Genomic DNA, 18,052 nt, shown 5'->3' with positions numbered 1-18,052 from the left:
ATTACTATAGAGTTATTAAAGTATGTGTCATTTCTCAATTTAATTTTTTTATATTTTAGAAATTAAATTTTTTTATTTATACAAAATAAATATTGTTTTTTTTATAATGTACGTCGCCACGTGTCTACATAAAATTAAATTATTTTCACAAATGGAAATAATAATAATAATAATAATGAAAAAAAACTATTTTTAATCATTTATTTAATGGGTTAATACTATATTTACTAAAAGTAATTAAATTACACGTAAAAGGAAATTGGTTCAATGCATTAAAAAAAAAGCATCAAAACGTGTCAATTAATGAACAAATTTAGTCCGTAATATTTTTAATTATTTTTAAATTTTGAATTTAATTTATATTTAGTCTCCATGGATAACGATATATTTTTACCCTCGAATATTTAATATCGATATTTACTTTTTGGTACTTTATTTTTTAAATTAATATCGATGAAAATAGTCACAATTAAATTAGTTCACAAAAAATGTAAAATATCTTGAAATACGAGGATCATATAGAAATTAAATTTAAAACTCGATAATATTTTAAAATTTAAAAATTAAATAGAAATAAAATTAAGGTAAGAATATAATATTTTTGAAATTGAGTAATCTTTCAACTAAAAATGTATTTTTCCATAATAAATAATAATATAATACTAAATAGTCAGAACGCACCGTTTAATGGCTTTCGGGAATTATAAAGCGCCAACTCCATGACCACTTCACTCGCTATTTATGATCTACCGTCTAAATTTTTTAATTCTTTTTTACTTAATAATTAAAAAAAAATTATGAGATTTGAACCTTTTTATTATTTTATTATTTTACTAGTTGCTTGAGTGATTTTTATCTGTTCTTACCGGAGTTTTAGCTCGAATACCAATATCAGCTCTACTTGAAAATCGAGATGAAGCTAGCAGAGGCTAGTGCTGCATGTGATCCATTAATGACCGAGCAAGATTTTGTAGTTCCTAACGTTCGACAAGAACGAGTCGTTTCAGCAACGATAGACCCGTCATTGTGAGAGTGATACGATCCTACAAAGCCAAGAGAAAAGCATTAGGCATTAGCATAAAGGGAAGCAAAGACATAGGTAACTGATCGACCAATGTTACTATTGATTATCTTTAAGTGATTAATTAACTACTCCATCAATAGAAACAACTGAAGCGAGCATGACTAGTAGATGATCCACAGTCGATCGTGATAGGCTTGCATGTTGTCATAAACCCTAAACTCACTCAGTGCTGAGAGTGAGTGTCACACAATCGCTAAATCCGTGCCACGAAAAGACGATTGTGACACAAAGCATACGCTACGTAGCCTTCTTCACCGAAAAAGCATAAGATCCTTGATTGAAAGGGGGTTTTGTTTACCTACTGTTGGGAGAAAACGAGAGACCTCATTGTCTAAGAAATGCTCTTTCCTCTAGCGGAATCAGACTTTTCACAAGATAACATCCCGTACTAAGAGAAAGTACCTTACTCTACCCAAACGAAAACCAAGAGAGAAAGTGAGTACCGACATGGCTAGATGATTCAAAGCGGTTACGCGACAGCTCGAAGTTGAGAAAACTTCAATTCTAAATCGCCGTTAGTCAGCTAGTAAGTATTACAGGTGGATCATCTACCAGCCATGCTCGCTTTATTCACGCTCGTATGAGACGAACTAACTCAACATCCACTAAATAGTTCCCTAATCGATGAATTTGAATGTCAATTAAATATATCTCTATGATCCGAAGAACCGACACATTAACCCTTACATTATCTATGAAATGATTAGCTACGTCCCATTAACCTATAAAATCTAAATTTTGCCCCCAAAACAATACAAAAAAAAAAAAAACATAAAAATAAATAATTAGAAGATAATAATAATAAAAAAAAATTATTAGATAATAAAACGGCTTTGACCACAAATAAACAAGTTTCCATGTTCGAACCTGGTTTTGGATAAGCTGGACTTAAATTGACTGGGAATCTTCTGCATGCAGAAACGCCATTTGTTTCTCTTTTTTCAACTCTCTCTCTCCTCTCTCTCTCTCTCTTCAAAATTTTAAAATAATTTAAATTTAGTTATATTGGATTTCTTACCTAATACGCTAATACATTCTTAAATTTTCAATTTTATGTGTTTGACTGATATTTTATTATTATTTTTTTAATTTAGAGTTTTATTAAACGTATTAATTTACTTTTATATCGGCTAATTTTTTAACGAGAAATTTGATATCGACTTGAATAATAAACGTTTAGGGATAGAGATGTCTACGAGACGGACGAGGACGAAGAAGCGTTTCTTATCTCCATCCTCGTTTCCTGATTTAATGTTTATCCTCATGAAAATTTTATTTATTTTTGCACCGATGGTGGTGAAAATTTTCTGATTTGGTTGAATTTGAGACTTTTTAGTAACTAAATCCTCCATATAGAATTTTTCTCCATTTTTACTATATTTAATATATATATATTAAAAAATATTGGATAATTTTCTAATAAAAACATCAAATACCCTAATAAATTCAATAATGGACAAGACGGGAATTTGAGCGAGATCGGAGTTGGGAGTAGGTTAGAGACAGAGAACGAGTCTCGTTCCTAACTCGGTTTAGCTAACGAGAAGGGATTTCTCACTGATGAACATATAGTTAGACGAGACGGGGATTTGAGCGAGGTTGGGATTGGGAGTAGGACGGGAACAGAGGATAATTCTCGTTCGAAACCCGGATTATAATTTGGATAAGGGAGATGAAAATAGGGTAGAAACTGAAAAGAGTGAACCTTATCTTAGTCTTTTCTTATTCATTGGGTCCCTTATGGTCTATTTCCATTTGTTGGGTAGAAAATGGAGTGAGCAGTACATGAGTTGCACGTGACCAACCCTTCTTCATACAACTCACTTTGAGGCCCTTCTTCTATATATAGAGACTCCATTGTTTGCAGTCTCTCACGCTCTCTCACTTGCAAACATTATCGAAAGCCTCTTCTGTTCTCTTTGGCCTTCTGTTTCTTTGTTTCTTTGGTTGTTTCTTTTGTTCTTTCGCCATGGTTTCTCCTGATGCTGTTCGTACGGCGCTTGGAGTCTGTGGTGGGTCTTCTTTTTCTTGTTTTCTTCGTGAACCCTTGTGGTTTCTTACTCATTTGTGTGTTCTTTCTGTTCTTCCTTCTAATTTCTTTTCATTTTATTTGTGTTTTCTTGCAGGAAATGTCATCTCTTTCTTCTTGTTTCTCTCTCCTGTGTAAGTATTTGGTTTCTTACTAGCTAGCTACCTATCTCGAATTCTCGTTTTTTAGTTCGGTTTAGATCGAATTTTTGGTTTTGGGTTTGACCCAGATACAAATCTTCGTTTTTTGTTCGACCCAGATACAAGTTCTTGTTTTTGGGTTCGACCCAGATACTGATTCTCGTTTTTGAGTTTGACCTAGAAATAAATTTTCATTTTTGGGTTCGACCCAGATCAAAATTTTGTTTTTGAGTTCAACCCAAATCAAATCTTTGTTTTTGAGTTTGACCCAGATACCCATCTTCTTTTTTTAGTTCAACCCAAATCAAATATTTGTTTTTGAGTTCGACCCAGATACAAATCTTCATTTTTTGGTTCAACCCAGATACAAGTTCTTGTTTTGTGTTCGACCTAGATCGAATTTTCGTTTTTGAGTTCGACCGAGAAACAAAGTCTCGTTTTTGGGTTTGACCCAGATACAAATTTTTGTTTTTTAGTTAGACCCAGATACAAATTCTCGTTTTTGAATTTAATCCAGATACAAACTTTTGTTTTTGAATTCGACCCAGAAACAGATTTTCGTTTTTGGATTTGACCGAGAAATCGATTATCGTTTGTGAGTTTTGATCTAGAAATTTTGGGGCAAAATTTTGTGTGTTTTGAATATAGGGTTTCTTTCTTCTTCATTTTGTATTTTGGAAATCTTTTTTAATACAATTATTAAAAAAGAATTGTATTTTGTTGAGGGGAAAAGGTTGTTCAAGTTTGTCCTTCCTATGCATGCTACTTTCCCTAGAAAAAACATGAGGAAATTGTGGAAAAAGTGAGCGAGAATTATACGTTTGAAAGGATAAAAGAGAGCTCGATCCTGAATTACTTTTTTCATTATTAATTATTTTTAAAATAAATTTTTTATGTAATATGAATGTCGAGTGTTGAAATGAGTTATTTCTCACTAATTTCGTGTTTATTTGATTTTTTAACGATTCAAATACATTTACAGGCCAACGTTTATCCAAATATGGAAGAAAAAATCAGTGGGACAGTTCTCGCCGGTGCCATATCTAGCAACATTGATGAATTGTCTAGTGTGGACATTATATGGGTTACCAATGGTGCACCCAAATAGTATGCTCGTCATCACGATCAACGGCATCGGTATCGTGATCGAGCTCGTGTACATAATCATCTTCTTGATTTACACTAATGAAAAAAAGAAGCGGCTACAAGTGCTAGGAGTGGTGTTGGCTGAGGTCATCTTTGTGGCTCTCTTGACCGTCCTGGTTCTCACCACGGCTCATACCTACACTCTTCGCTCTACCATTGTTGGCTCCGTTTGTCTTGTCTTTAACATCATGATGTATGCATCACCATTGACTGTCATGGTTAGTATAATTTCCCTCTTCTTTTTTCCTTTAATATATATATATATATATATATAAAAGCTTAATTTTTAAAACTTTAAAATACGTGTTGTCTCGTGTGATGCAGAAACTGGTGATTAAGACAAAAAGCGTGGAATATATGCCGTTTACTCTATCCTTAGCTTCATTTGCCAATGGCGTTATTTGGACATCTTACGCTAGCATCCATTTCGACCCCTTCATTGTGGTAATAATTAAATAACATGCTTAAATAATAAAAATATTCATAAATTTTACCTTTTGTTTTTGTTTTAAAAATATTTAAAAAATACCTTTCATTAAATACCCTTCCATTTAAAAAAAAAAAAAAACTCTTTTTATAAATTTTAAAAAATAAATATTAACCATTTTATTATTTTAAAAAAGAAAAGAAACTGACCTGAAGAATTGCATTAATGGCGTTGTCTCAGGTTCCCAACGGCCTCGGAACATTATCGGCCGTTTTGCAGCTCGTCCTCTACGCCGCCTTTTACAAGTCCACTCAGCGCCAAATTGCCGAAAGAAAAGCCCAAATTGGCCTCTCCGAGATCGTCGTCAACGGCGGCTCCCTGTCAAACAAGGCCACCAGCGGCGGAGATGCAACTACCCCTGTTTCTCAGACGACGCCGCCTCACAAAAAGTGATCGGACGGCGGCGGCCGGTGACCGGAAAATCCGTTAAACCCAATTCATAATTAAAAAAAAAAAAAAAAAAAACGTTTTGGTTATGATTTTGGGCATTCTGAGTTTCATGAATAAACCGAATTGTTATTATTATTACTTAAATTTTAAGTAATAATAATAATGATGGTTTTGGTTGGGTTTTTTTTTTCTTTTTTCTTTTTTTATTAGGGAAGGGCATTAAAGTCATTATGTCCTTTTCTTTTTGGTCTTTTATTTCCTTGAGAAAACACAAGGAAAAAAAAAGGCGCTATGAATTTGCGTTTTGATGACGTGTCAATATATTTGGAATTTTTAAGGGTTCAAATTTGGTAAATTTATGACTTTTATAATATTTAAAATTTAAAGGTAAACATTAATGTTATGCCAAAAAGTAAAGAAATATTTTAATTCTTATCTTTAATTAACCTCATTTAATTAATTTTGGTATCTAGACTTTCGAATATATTTTAGGGCTAATTGCTCGAGAGATCTCCTTGTCTGAGAAATACTATTTCCTCTAGTAGGATCAGACTTTTCATAAGATAGTGTCCTGTAATAAGAGAAAGAGTCTTAGTCTACTCGAAGAAAAGTCAAGAGAGAAAGTGGGTACCAACATGGTTAGATGACTCGAACTGGCAGGATTCGTTTACTATTAGCAATTAACATAAAAGCGGTTATGTGATAGCTTGAAGTTGAGAAAACTTCGATTCTGAATCACCGTTGCATAAAAAAAATGCCATTTATTTATTTATTTATTTTTAACTCTCTACAAAATTTTAAAATAATTTAAAATTTATTATATTTCCATTTCATATGATGTGTAATTTTAAATTTAGAGTTTTATTAGATATACCAAATTTATATATAGTTTAATATATAAGGTAATTTTTTAATATTAAAGTAATACATATATCGTTCACGTATTATTTAAATAATATATTGTTATAGTACTAAAAAAACGTTTGTAGACCTAGCATTTACCAAGTGTAATTTGTTGTCAATTTTATTAAAAAAGAATTTAGAAATAAAGATGTCTACGGAAAATTTTCATTTATTTTTGTCGAGAATATTATTTTTTTGAAATATTATTAGATTTATTAGAATGTTTATATATATAAAGTTAGACGAAACGATAATTTAAGCAAAGTCGGAGTTGGAAGTAGGACGAGACAAAGAATAATTCTCATTCTTAACTCCGTAGCTAACGAGAAGAAATCTCTTACTCTTGATCCTATATATATATATATATATAAAGTTAGACGAGACGGGAGTTTGAGCTAGATCGAAATAGGACAGAGACAAAGAACAATTCTCGTTCCAAACTCCATGTAGCTAACAAGAAGAAATAGAAGAGAAATATTTTACCTATACCTATATTTTTTTTAGTAGAATTCGTAGAATCGGATCGAAGTTGATATATATATATATATATCCTTTATCCATAGAATAAAGTTTCTTGTTTTGTTACGGCTAATACATATAGTTAGTATAGACTATACATATGTGGAAAGTTTATAAGACGGAGACAGAGAACGGTTCTCATTTGAAACTCCGTTTAGCTAACGAGAAGAAATCACTCGATTTGTTCCATGTTTAAACCGAGATTAACATGGGTAATTAGGATGAGGGAGATGAAAGAGTGGCGCTCATCTCTCCCTCTCCTTATTTCTTGGGTCCCTTTGACCTTTGTCCATTTGTTGGGTAGAAATTCCATTGGCTAGAACATGACTTGCTCGTGACCAACTGTTCTTCCTGCAATTCAAATCAGTCCCTTCTTGTATATATAGAACCTCCCTTGTTTTCTCTTAGCAAACATTATCCAAACCCTTTCTTTTCTCTTTACCTTTCTGTTTTTTCTCTTAACAAACATGGTTTCTCCTGATGCTGTTCGCACCGTGCTTGGAATCTGTGGTGGGTTTTCTTTTTCTTGTTTTCTTCATAAACCCTTCTGGTTTCTTACTCATTTCTGTGTTCTTTCTGTTCTTCTTTCTAATTTCTTTTCATTTTGTTTGTGTTTTCTTGCAGGAAATGTTATCTCTTTCTTCTTGTTTCTCTCTCCTTTGTAAGTATTTGCTTCGTTACTATAGTACTAGCTTGCTACCTGTCTTGAATTCTCGTTTTCGGGTTCGACCCAGATATAAATTCTTGTTTTTGGATTCGACCTAGGTCGAATTCTTGTTTTCAAGTTCAACCCAGATATAAATTTTCGCTTTTGAGTTTGATCTAGATACAAATTCTCGATTTTGAGTTCGACCCAGATGCAAATTCTCTCTTTTGAGTTCGACCCAGATGTAAATTCTCTATTTTGAGTTCAACCCAAAAATAAACTCTCATTTTCGAATTCAACCCAGATACAAATTTTCGTTTTTGAGTTTGACCAAGATACAAATTCTTGTTTTTTGGTTCGACCCAGATGCAAATTCTAGTTTTTGAGTTTAATCCAAATGAAAATTCTCGATTTTGAGTTCGACCCAGAAATAAATTCTCGTTTTCAGGTTTGATCGAGAAGTTTGATCGAGAAGTTTTGATAAGTAGGGACAAGATTTTGTGTTTTGAATATAGGGTTTCTTTCTTCTTCCTTTTGTATTTTGGAGTTTTTTTTTTAATGCAATTCTTAAAAAAGAATTGTATTTTGTGGAGGAGAAAAAGTTGGTGAGAATTTTGCTTTGAAAAGATAAAGAGAGCTTGAAAATATTTTAACGTAGTATTATAACACATGAAGCTCAAACGAGCATTAAGTTAAAAAAACAAAAAAGGGGATGTGATTCCATAATTGTGAGCTCAAGGAGTCACTATCTTGAGAGAGAATGTCGAGGATTCCGAGTTATTTCTCTCATTAATTTCATGCTTATTTGAATTATATTTACAGGCCGACGTTTATCAAAATATGTAAGAAGAAATCGGTGGAACAGTACTCGCCAATGCCATATCTAGCAACATTGATGAATTGTCTAGTGTGGACGTTGTACGGGATGCCAATGGTGCACCCAAATAGTCTGCTCGTCATCACAATCAACGGCATCGGTATCGTCATCGAGCTCGTGTACATAGTCCTCTTCTTGGTTTACTGTAATGGAAAAAAGGAGCGGGTAAAAGTGGTCATGGTGGTTCTAGCCGAGGTCGTCTTTGTGGCTTTCTTGACCCTCCTGGTTCTCACCCTGGCTCATACCTACACTCTTCGCTCTACCATTGTTGGTTCAGTTTGTTTGGTCTTCAACATCATGATGTATGCTTCACCATTGACGGTCATGGTTAGTATAATTTCTTCTTTTTTTTCTTAAAAAAATAAAAATATATTTATAATCTTAATTTTTAAAAATTAAATATTTAAAATACATGTTGTCACATGTGATGCAGAAACTGGTGATTAAGACAAAAAGCGTGGAATATATGCCGTTTACTCTATCTTTTGTTTCACTTGCCAACGGCATTATTTGGACCGCTTACGCTTGCATCAATTTCGACCCCTTCATCGTGGTAATAATTAAATAACACGCTTAAATAATAAAAATATTCATAAATTTTGTTTTTATAATTAATTTTTTACTTTATTTTAAAAATATCCATAAATTTTAAAATTTTTATTTACCCTTTCATTATCTTTATAAATTTTTAAATAGTTATTACTATTAATATATAGACGAAAATGTTTATCTACCCCTCATAAATTACTAACTACATCAGCGTTTTCTTAGATTCCCAACAGCCTCGGAACACTATCGGCTCTTGTTCAGCTCATCCTCTACGCCACCTTTTACAAATCCACTCAGATCCAAATTGCTGAAAGAAAAGGCCAAATTCACCTCTCCGAGGTTGTCGTCAAGGGCGACTCCCTGTCGAACAAGACCACCGACGCCGGAGATGCAACTTCCCCTGTTTCAGGGATGATGACGCCGCCTCACAAAAAGTGATCGGAAGGCGGCGGCCGGCGACCGGAAACCCAATTCATAATTAAAAATAAATAAACTTTTTACTTATGATTTTTTGGAATTATATGAGTTTTATTAATATACGGAATTGTTATTATTATTACTTAAATATTAAGTAATAATAATAATGATGATTTTGTTTAGCTTTTTTTACTAGGGAAGGGCATTCAAGTCATTATGTATTTTTTTCTTTTTGGTCTTTTTTTTTTTTTCTAAGGAAAAAAAAGGGAAAAAAAAAGTGCTTGGAATTTACGTTTTTGGATGACTTGTCAATAAATTTGGAATTTTTAAGGGTTTAAATTTGGTAAATTTATGACTTTTAGTGAGTTTTTATGTAATTTTGCTCTTTGGAATATTTAAAATATAATTTTAAAAAAATTAAAAATTAAAACTAAACATTAATGTTATGCCAAAAAATAACGAAATATTTACAACATTTTTATTATGATATTATTATATATCTATATATATATCCAAAATAAATATCATATATTTAAAGTGGAAGTTAAGTCACTGTTTTTTAATATGGAATTAATAAATAAATGGTAAGAAATTAATCATAATTAAAATCTAAATTTATTAAATCAGTCTTGTTGACGGTGAAATGACAAGAAAAAGAATTATATTTTCTTTAAAACATTGAAAAAATGGATTTTTAAAATTTTAATTTAATTTACTTTCTTTCTAACAAATTTATTTATTTTTAAATTAAATTTATATCTAATTGTTTAAATTTAAATTTTATATTTATTAAATATAAGAACTAAAAAATAATTAATTGGAAGAACTAATTTTATAAGTTTAAAAATTAAAAAAATAAGATTTAAAAATAGTGGGCTAATAACTATGACTAAAGAGTTAGGTGTAAAATTAACCATGAGAAAAAATATATCGTTAGCCGCAGTTTTAGTTAAATGAATTTAATATAAAAACCGTAAAGATCTAGGGCCTCAAATGCTCAGAACCCTAGAGTGTTGAGCCGACTCGTACGACGTGAGTTAGTGAGGCCAACCTATGTATGAAAACAATGTGAGTTAGACCAGTATTGTTGCATCTTAGTGATATGAGAGATCGGGTAAGGTTTATCCAAGTGACAGAAAAATTGGATCCAAACCTGTTAGATGGATGAGTTAAAGACCGAAGATTCTGTTATGTTTCCTAAAGAGTAAGAAAGGAAATGACTATATTGGAAGACCATCACACTCGAGAGATAATAAATTAGTTTGTAACAACTAAGAAATTTGAGTGCTTCTCGGGAAGTGACCATATTTCTTTATTTTCGTTACAAAATTAGGATTCTTTGTAAGTAACGGTAAGTAACAACGACGACCCTTTTTCAAAATCACTCTAGACGATCAACCTAACCTAGCCCAACTACTTCAACAACTCGAAGGTTTGGCTCAGTTTGAATAAATAAGAAAGTCGAGAAGTGGATACAAGAGATAACTTGAGAGGAACGTGCCTATAAAAAAACTCCCGAACATTTTGTATTCTAGAAATCAAAATTTTGAAAGAAAAATATAATTTTAGAGATTAGAAATATATTTTAGCTTATTTGACCGTAAAGAAATTAGGTCAAAATTAAATAATAAATTTTAATATATATTTAATGTATCAAATATACTTTCGCACAGTCAGTAGATATTGTCTGTTTTGACCTATGTCAGCCTCACAATTTTTAAAACGCGTTTATTTGTTAGGGAGAAATTTTCATACTCTTATAAAAAAATGCTCGGTTATTGATTGGGATATCAATTTGATTTATCTCTTGTATTTAATGTAACTAATATATGTTTAAATATTTTAAATTAAATATTATAATTACTCCAACAATTTATTATTAATATACTCGAAGAAAAGAACTCCTGTGTTTGATAATTATATGATTTATTTATTTATTATTTTTGAAAATAGGAAAAATTAATAATTTTGAAATATATGTTTTTTCTTTTTAAAAATTGAGTTAAAATTAAAAATATATTTTTAAAAATATATTTTTTAAAATGCGAAAACTATATTTAAAATATGGAAGAAAAGAAATACAAATTTAAAAATCTAAAAAATAAAAAACAAAATCACTATTGAACGAGATCAGAAAATAGGCCGTAATGATGTGAAGTAGTGTCATTTTTTTTGTCCGATGGAGAGTTTCCCGCCTGAAGAAATTCCTCGGCGAAATTCCACTCCGTTCGTTATAATCGCAAGATATGATCTCGGTCAGCGAGTTTGATTTTGATTTGAGAAACTGAGGGAGAAGAGGCTGAGGCAATGGCAGAAATGAATCGATGGAAGGTGACCTATACTAAGCACCTCAAGCAGAGGCGCAAAGTTTATCACGATGGCTTCTTAGACGTCCACCGTTCCAGCAATAAGGTTTCTATTTCTTTCACTCGTTTACTTCACTGTACATCTTTTGTTTGGGCTCGTAGATGTGTAGTTCTGTAAGTATGGAATTAACTAACATTAGTGGCGCTAAATCTTAGAGTTGAATGTAGAGATTTAGAAGCTTATTCATGGAAGTGATTGTAGTTGATAGAATTTCTGAGATGTGATTCGGGAGTTGATTTTACAAATTTGGATTTTCTCATTCTAATTGTTAGACTAGTCGATTTGTTCTAATGGCTAGATTGACACACAGACCATGCTCTATGATGAGTGCGAGAAGCTCCTCGAATGCAGGATCTTAAAGCAAGAAGAAGTAGTTTGCTCTGGCGAAACGCTTATATTCAACAGTTACCTTGTTGACATTGACACTCCTCTGGGAGATCATAAGCCGGAGTCTGGTCTGAATTTCCAAGCAGGTCATGATAAGATACCTGAAAAATCGGGTGTGTTGCGAGGGAAGAACTTCAGAAATAACTCTGTTTGCTTTGGTAATGAGTCTTCTTGTCCCTCCTTGGTTCAATTTTTAATTATTTTCCAAATAGTGAGCATGTGATTGAGTTCATTTGTCTAACGGATTGGATTATGATTATTATTTTACTCTTGTTTGTAGAAAATAAAGCTAGTGCAGAGAAGAATAAAACTCGGCCCACTCTCAGCCCTTCATGTAAAATAATCAGAGGTAACCTGCATTATTTGGCAACTATGCCGTGTATGTTGTTGCTTCTCTTCCAATTGCTTAATTCAAAGCGGGTCAGTCATAACTTGGGTTAAAGAAGTAACCTGACTGGCGATTACCATTATTTTCGCATGTCCTCTCATCATGCGAGTACCAACGTGCTTTCGAATTAGGTTGTCACACTGTCATTCCTTTTACATTCCAGAATTTAAGAAGAGCAGATTGAAGTGCTATGGATCGCCACAAAGTAGTCCAGACACTAGACAAACAGAGGAGACAGGTTGGTTCATGACATCCTGGGTTGTTAAATCTTCATTATCTTTTTTTCGTGGGGAGGGGGGCAATTGTGCAATGGTTTGTGGAGCATAATGTTGATGACTATGAGTCCTGCCTTCTTGAGAAAACAATATATCTGAAGTATGAGGAAGTGCTTTATTTTCACTTGTCATTTCAGTATAAATAGGCAACAGTACACTCTATAACTAAACTACAAGTGAACAGTAACGAACAGAAAAACTACAGGAACAAAAATTGAGTATGAGTAACTCCCCGCAAAGCTTACGAGCTTGAACTTCAGACATCAAAATGTATTGCTGACAGTGCAGATGCTGGAAGATGAAAAACTCAAAGCTGACGAGCGAGCATTGGAGCTGTGTGGGATGAACTGAATTTGGGGGGAGATAGCTGACGCTGGGGTTATCGGTCCAAGGAGCAAAAGTGAAAGGATACACGGCTTAATAATCAAAGCTTGTTACCAAATAACTTTGGAAGTAGAATTGCAGAACTCCTATACTCAGCCTTAGATCTAGTTATAGAAATAGGTGTTGTTTCTCTGAACTCCAGGTAACCTAATTACCTCCCTCGAATATATAGAAGCCTAGCCAAGGGTAGACTGCAACTGGAAGGCCTTGGATTTAGAATTAAGAAAATAACAGAAAGGGAGAAAACGTATGAAAAAAATATTTCTATCAGTGATAAGAGATGGTTGTTGGAGGAGATATGAACTGGAGCCCATAATTCAGAGTACACAAGATCGAGGAGCCATGTAAAGTGATCATGTGGATTAAAAAGGTAATTTGTGACTCTTTCCTTGGTTGTCAACGACGATAACAGGGGAAATGTATTATGTGAAAAGGAAATGCTACAAGAGTTTAAAATTAGCCTTTTGATACTCTATGTAGGATGGCGTAGCCTTCTGTGCCATGTAAAAGAAATATGAAGTATTTATTTTAAAAAAATGATTTGAACAAGAATTAGAAACAAGCGCATTTTGCAGTACAATTGGATGATTGATGGAGTGGGAAATTGTATAGTCGTGCACAAACTATGCCTTTGACTGAGAAGAGGATGCTTTGTGGTGATTGAATACAAAAAGATCGGCATGCAAAGTCCCATGAAGTAGATGTTAGGAATAGCGACTCCCGTCATACTTCTACAATTGTATGATATTATCCACTTTGGATATAAGTTTGCAGGAATTTGCTTTTTGTTCCACTCAATAGATCTCATACCAATGGAGATAATTGTCATAAGTTATATACCCATGATTTCCCCCTTATGTAGCCAACATGAAACTTTGTATACATTCTCAACAATCCTCCCAAAGTGTCAATGCAAAGTCCCGGCATGCAAAGTCCCATGACTAATGTACTATTTAAGCATACTTGGATTTCCCAAAGTGTCAATCATTATGCAGCTACCAATTTCTTTCATTCTGTCTTGATCTGTTTCTTGTGTTGTCTTTATTCACATGATTAACCATATGATGTTCGTAGAGTGGCAGGTCCTTCACACCTCAAATATTACCCAGAAAGCTAAGAAGTATCATGATGGTTTCTTGAAACTTCTTATTTGTGGATCCCTCGGGAGGCAGGTTAACATCTTGGTTGTTTCTTAAATTCTCTGGTTTACCAAGCCTACCATACTTCTTGATTATTTCTTTGACTATTCAATTTTTTATCTTTATATCTTCTACTCAACTTTGATATATATTAGAATCTTTTTCCAACGATGTATGTTATCATGATGAAGTATTAATCAATTGTAAGGTTGGCCAAAAGATTGAGAGGAATAATAGAATTTTTCGGGAGGTCAAGGGATTGGTGAGGTTTGGGAAATGGCTAGGTTCAATTCCTTCTTATGGGCATTAGTCTCTAGACATTATGATCTTGGTTTTGTTCTTTTGGATTGGCGTCCTTTTATATATATGATTAAGGTTAGACTCCCTTTTTGTTTTTTTTTTTTTTTTTTTTTGGTATGCCTTTATATTCTTTCATTCTTCTCATTGAACGATCAGTTTCTTACTAGGAAAAATAAATAAATCAATTGAAAGGTAAAGTTTCTGCCCATGGCACTCGTGGTCTTTGTGCAGGTCATGCTCTTTGATGAAAACAGGAAACTATTGGATAGCAGATTTATGAAGAAAGATGAAACAGTAAAATCTGGAGAATCAATAGCCTTTGATGCTCATTTAGTGGATATTGGAGAATGTGAAAGGGAACATAAGCCTCCAAAAATTCCTTTAAGTCAAGGTAGCAGTTTCGGAGACAGGGGAACCAGGGTACTGAATGAACCGAAAAAATGTTTCAGTGAAAATGAAATATCAACTGGAAAAGGTCAGGCCCTACATTAATTTCTACCACATAATGATCGTAGTTGACATTTGTCAGCGTTGTTCATCTTTTTCCTCGTTCGGCCATAAGGTTTCATGAAGTCTGTTTTCCTCCCGCTGTGCTTCTACTTAGGCACGTGTACTGTTTTAGTGCAGAATGGCATGTTTTGTACACAAGTCAGATAACTCAGAAGTCCAAGAAATATCACAATGGGATCATCAAAATTTCCTCCTCTGGCTCTCACCATATGCAGGTTAATTTACTTTGTATTAAACACCATGTTACCTGCTTTCTTTTTGCAGTTGCACTCCGTCACCTCCCTCCCCGTCTCAGAGAAGAATTTGAATTTTATTACACAATATGAGTTTCATTTTTCAACTTTCAATTTTTTGCATAAAGGCAAACGGTATTTTTGATGCCACGGTTAAAGATAGATAGATACATGCCTAAAGGTGCAAACAAGATTGTTGAAAAAAAACATCAGAACTACTAATGATTTACTCTAACAATAGCTAGTTTACCAGAAAATTTCAGCTTTTATCAATTGATTGATCACTTCTGGGACGTGCTGGCCATTATCCAGTACTGATAATTGAGTAGCTGGCTGATTATCAAGAAAAAAATAGTTATCAGATTTTACCGTTATTTATTATTTTAATCTGTTACTAATGCAATTCTATGAATTGCAAGGGTTTTTTTATTTTCTCTTTTATGAGATTAACTCTTACATTTAATTCAGGTTACTTTACTGAATGAAGACAGAACTATATTAAGCAGTAAACACCTCAGTTTATCTAAAAAATTGGGGATGGGGGAGATACTTGAGCTTCCAAAGTACTTGGTGGAGATTGGTGAGGCATGTGGAAATGTTAAAGGTCAGATCCTTATGTTAGATTTTAGTTTCTAAGCCAATGTTCGTATGGGTATCTAATAATTTTTCTGCCTTGCTATGCGACCTTTGGTCTTATGCAGTAGAGATCGCTAACAGAGATTTTGATATAAGAAAAGACACCAGCTTTTGCATTTCTGGTGAAGATGAAAAGGGATCGGACAGAGCGACTATGAAAAAGTCTTTACGGGATGGTTTGTGAATGCTTACTTGATAATTCTTCTAAACTCTTTTGTCCAGTTTGATAACAAGTTAGATTTTTTATTTTGTGTTTTTGAAAATGAAGCATATAAACACTACTTTTACATATAGTTTTCATGCTTTGTCCCTCGCAAATTTAAAAACTGAAAAAAAGTAGTTTTAAAAATTTTGATTTGGTTTTTGAAATTTGGTTTAGAATTCAAATGGCATAATTTGAAAGACAGAGTAAAATGGTTTTCGAACTAGGCCTTGTTTGTGTTCTGTTGATTATAAACTAACTACTTATTTGTTTTATATCATGCAGCCCATGAAATATTGTCCATTCTTCAAAGGCCAAAGGCTAGAGTGAGCCTTTCTTCTGGTCATTCCGATAAAAATATTTGCGTATCAGTTCCGTCATCTAAGGTTCCTGAACCTTCCCTTGCGGCGGAGGCATTGGATCTTCCTATGGATGACCGATCTCATAAAAAACCAAGCGAAAATCTGGACACGAGGGATTCAACTAAGAATGCAGAAAACAACCAATCCATTGCTCTAACTCCATGTAATCTCGTGAAAATGAAACTTAATTTAATTCTAAGTTTGTCGTGTCAAATTATAGACTTATTTAATCTTTGATCCTGCAGCAACATTGACAGAAGAACTCGAAATTGGACACTCCAACCAGGTGCGGCCAAATTTCTCTTCGATATCTCCTTTGAATGTGCATTAGATACTCGTCATATAAGATCTTTAGCAAGTTACCCATTACCTGACTCTAGTTTTATTCCTTTCCCAAACGTTTGCATGGCTTCTTCAGACAGAGCATGTGGAGGCCGAAAGTAGTTCTCTCAGAGATACAATTTCTCGGACGCAAGGTACAAGTCAATTTGCTGCTTGTGAACTTGTTAATGATGAAGGCAAAATGTGCGAGGAGATCACATATGAAAGAGAAACAGGTACATGCCCAAGTTTTGATCTTGGAATTTGAGAAACTACATTTAATTTGTTTTCGCTATATTTTGAAAATTTTCGTTTGGGTATTTTAGTGCACCGCACCCTCTGTCTATCAAGTTTCAATTAGTTTGAGCATGCAAATGCATTATTAGGCCTGTAGTTGATGAGTCCAGAAGTTGTCTCCTTAGGAGTTGCAGAGTTCTTTGTCTTCTGCTCGAGTATCATTTTCCAACATGCGCCTATATTTTCACTATCCAAAGATTGATCTCTCAAGTTTGTTTATGAACCCATTTGGATTAGGCTGAAAACAAGAGTTCAAACATATTATTGCGCTAGATACTTACTTCCTATATTTTATACATTCTAAATATGGTCAGACTTTACATTAGTTGCTTTTTTTAATTATAAATACGGAGTTACCAAATTGAAAATTTAGAGTTTACCTTCATTTATGAAAATTTTAAATTTCAAAATTTAAAGTTTAGAAATTTAAACACAAGATAGATAAATTTTTTTTAGTTAATTGATTAAATTTATAATTTTATTTTCTAAACATTTTTCTTCGATTTAAGAATAGTTCAACTAGTTTAAAATATATATTTTTCGTTCTAACTTGATTGCATGGTACTCATATTTCTCCTTTCAACTTTCATCTATTACTAAGGTTTTATGATTAATATTTTCTTCATGCAAGAAAATATGATAATCTAATTTATAAAATATGAGTTGATTATAAGTTTATTTTGCGGGGAGATAAATGAAAATAATTATAGAAAAAAAAAATCTCTCCCAACTTTAGTCTTTTTTTTTTTTTATCACTAAATAAAACCTTTTAAATTTTAGAAACAAAATTAAAAAGGGTGGATTTTAGGGCTTCCAACTTCACCGATAACAAAACTCCTAATTTAATCTATGATAAAATCAACCAATTTTAACATAGTTTTAGATTAAATTAGTACCATTTCATAAAATTGAAAAATATTTAGAAAATAAAATCAATTTTGACTCATAAATTTGTCAGGTTGTATCAATGACACCTCTATCTTTACATAAACATGACAATTGAACCCAAAACTTCTAAAAGATAGTAATTTTACTGTTTAATGATATGGATATATTTTTTTTTT

The 18,052-nt window shown here is 32.8% G+C and overlaps 3 protein-coding genes across 5 annotated transcripts; all 3 read left to right on the top strand.

The window, feature by feature from the left end:
• Window positions 1-2,970: 2,970 nt before the first annotated feature.
• Window positions 2,971-5,631, top strand: LOC111435728 (bidirectional sugar transporter SWEET4-like). Its single transcript, XM_023073229.1, has 5 exons — window positions 2,971-3,096; window positions 3,211-3,247; window positions 4,236-4,617; window positions 4,724-4,843; window positions 5,067-5,631. Exons 1-5 carry the CDS (start codon window positions 3,054-3,056, stop codon window positions 5,277-5,279), a joined length of 795 nt encoding a protein of 264 aa, XP_022928997.1. The 5' UTR covers window positions 2,971-3,053; the 3' UTR covers window positions 5,280-5,631.
• Window positions 5,632-7,165: 1,534 nt separating this feature from the next.
• Window positions 7,166-9,208, top strand: LOC111435632 (bidirectional sugar transporter SWEET4-like). Its single transcript, XM_023073069.1, has 5 exons — window positions 7,166-7,208; window positions 7,323-7,359; window positions 8,167-8,548; window positions 8,655-8,774; window positions 8,993-9,208. The coding sequence occupies exons 1-5, from the start codon at window positions 7,166-7,168 to the stop codon at window positions 9,206-9,208; spliced, it is 798 nt and encodes a 265-aa protein (XP_022928837.1).
• Window positions 9,209-11,349: 2,141 nt separating this feature from the next.
• LOC111435594 lies at window positions 11,350-17,260 on the top strand. Of its 3 annotated transcripts, none has more exons than XM_023073003.1 (13): window positions 11,350-11,599; window positions 11,865-12,099; window positions 12,222-12,290; window positions 12,493-12,567; window positions 14,063-14,160; window positions 14,659-14,902; window positions 15,055-15,152; window positions 15,639-15,774; window positions 15,872-15,982; window positions 16,294-16,533; window positions 16,616-16,656; window positions 16,789-16,927; window positions 17,018-17,260. In XM_023073003.1, exons 1-13 carry the CDS (start codon window positions 11,495-11,497, stop codon window positions 17,050-17,052), a joined length of 1,626 nt encoding a protein of 541 aa, XP_022928771.1. In that variant the 5' UTR covers window positions 11,350-11,494; the 3' UTR covers window positions 17,053-17,260. The 3 variants fall into 3 exon arrangements, with proteins under 3 accessions (XP_022928771.1, XP_022928768.1, XP_022928770.1); XM_023073000.1 differs by having other exon boundaries at window positions 16,780-16,927; XM_023073002.1 differs by having other exon boundaries at window positions 16,780-17,260.
• The last annotated feature ends 792 nt before the right edge of the window (window positions 17,261-18,052 follow it).

The sequence above is a fragment of the Cucurbita moschata genome, unplaced genomic scaffold (genome assembly GCF_002738365.1).
Source record: "Cucurbita moschata cultivar Rifu unplaced genomic scaffold, Cmos_1.0 Cmo_Scf00050, whole genome shotgun sequence".
Lineage (NCBI taxonomy): Eukaryota > Viridiplantae > Streptophyta > Magnoliopsida > Cucurbitales > Cucurbitaceae > Cucurbita > Cucurbita moschata.
The sequence above is the reverse complement of the archived record's forward strand: the minus strand, read 5'-3'. Positions and strand labels throughout refer to the sequence as shown.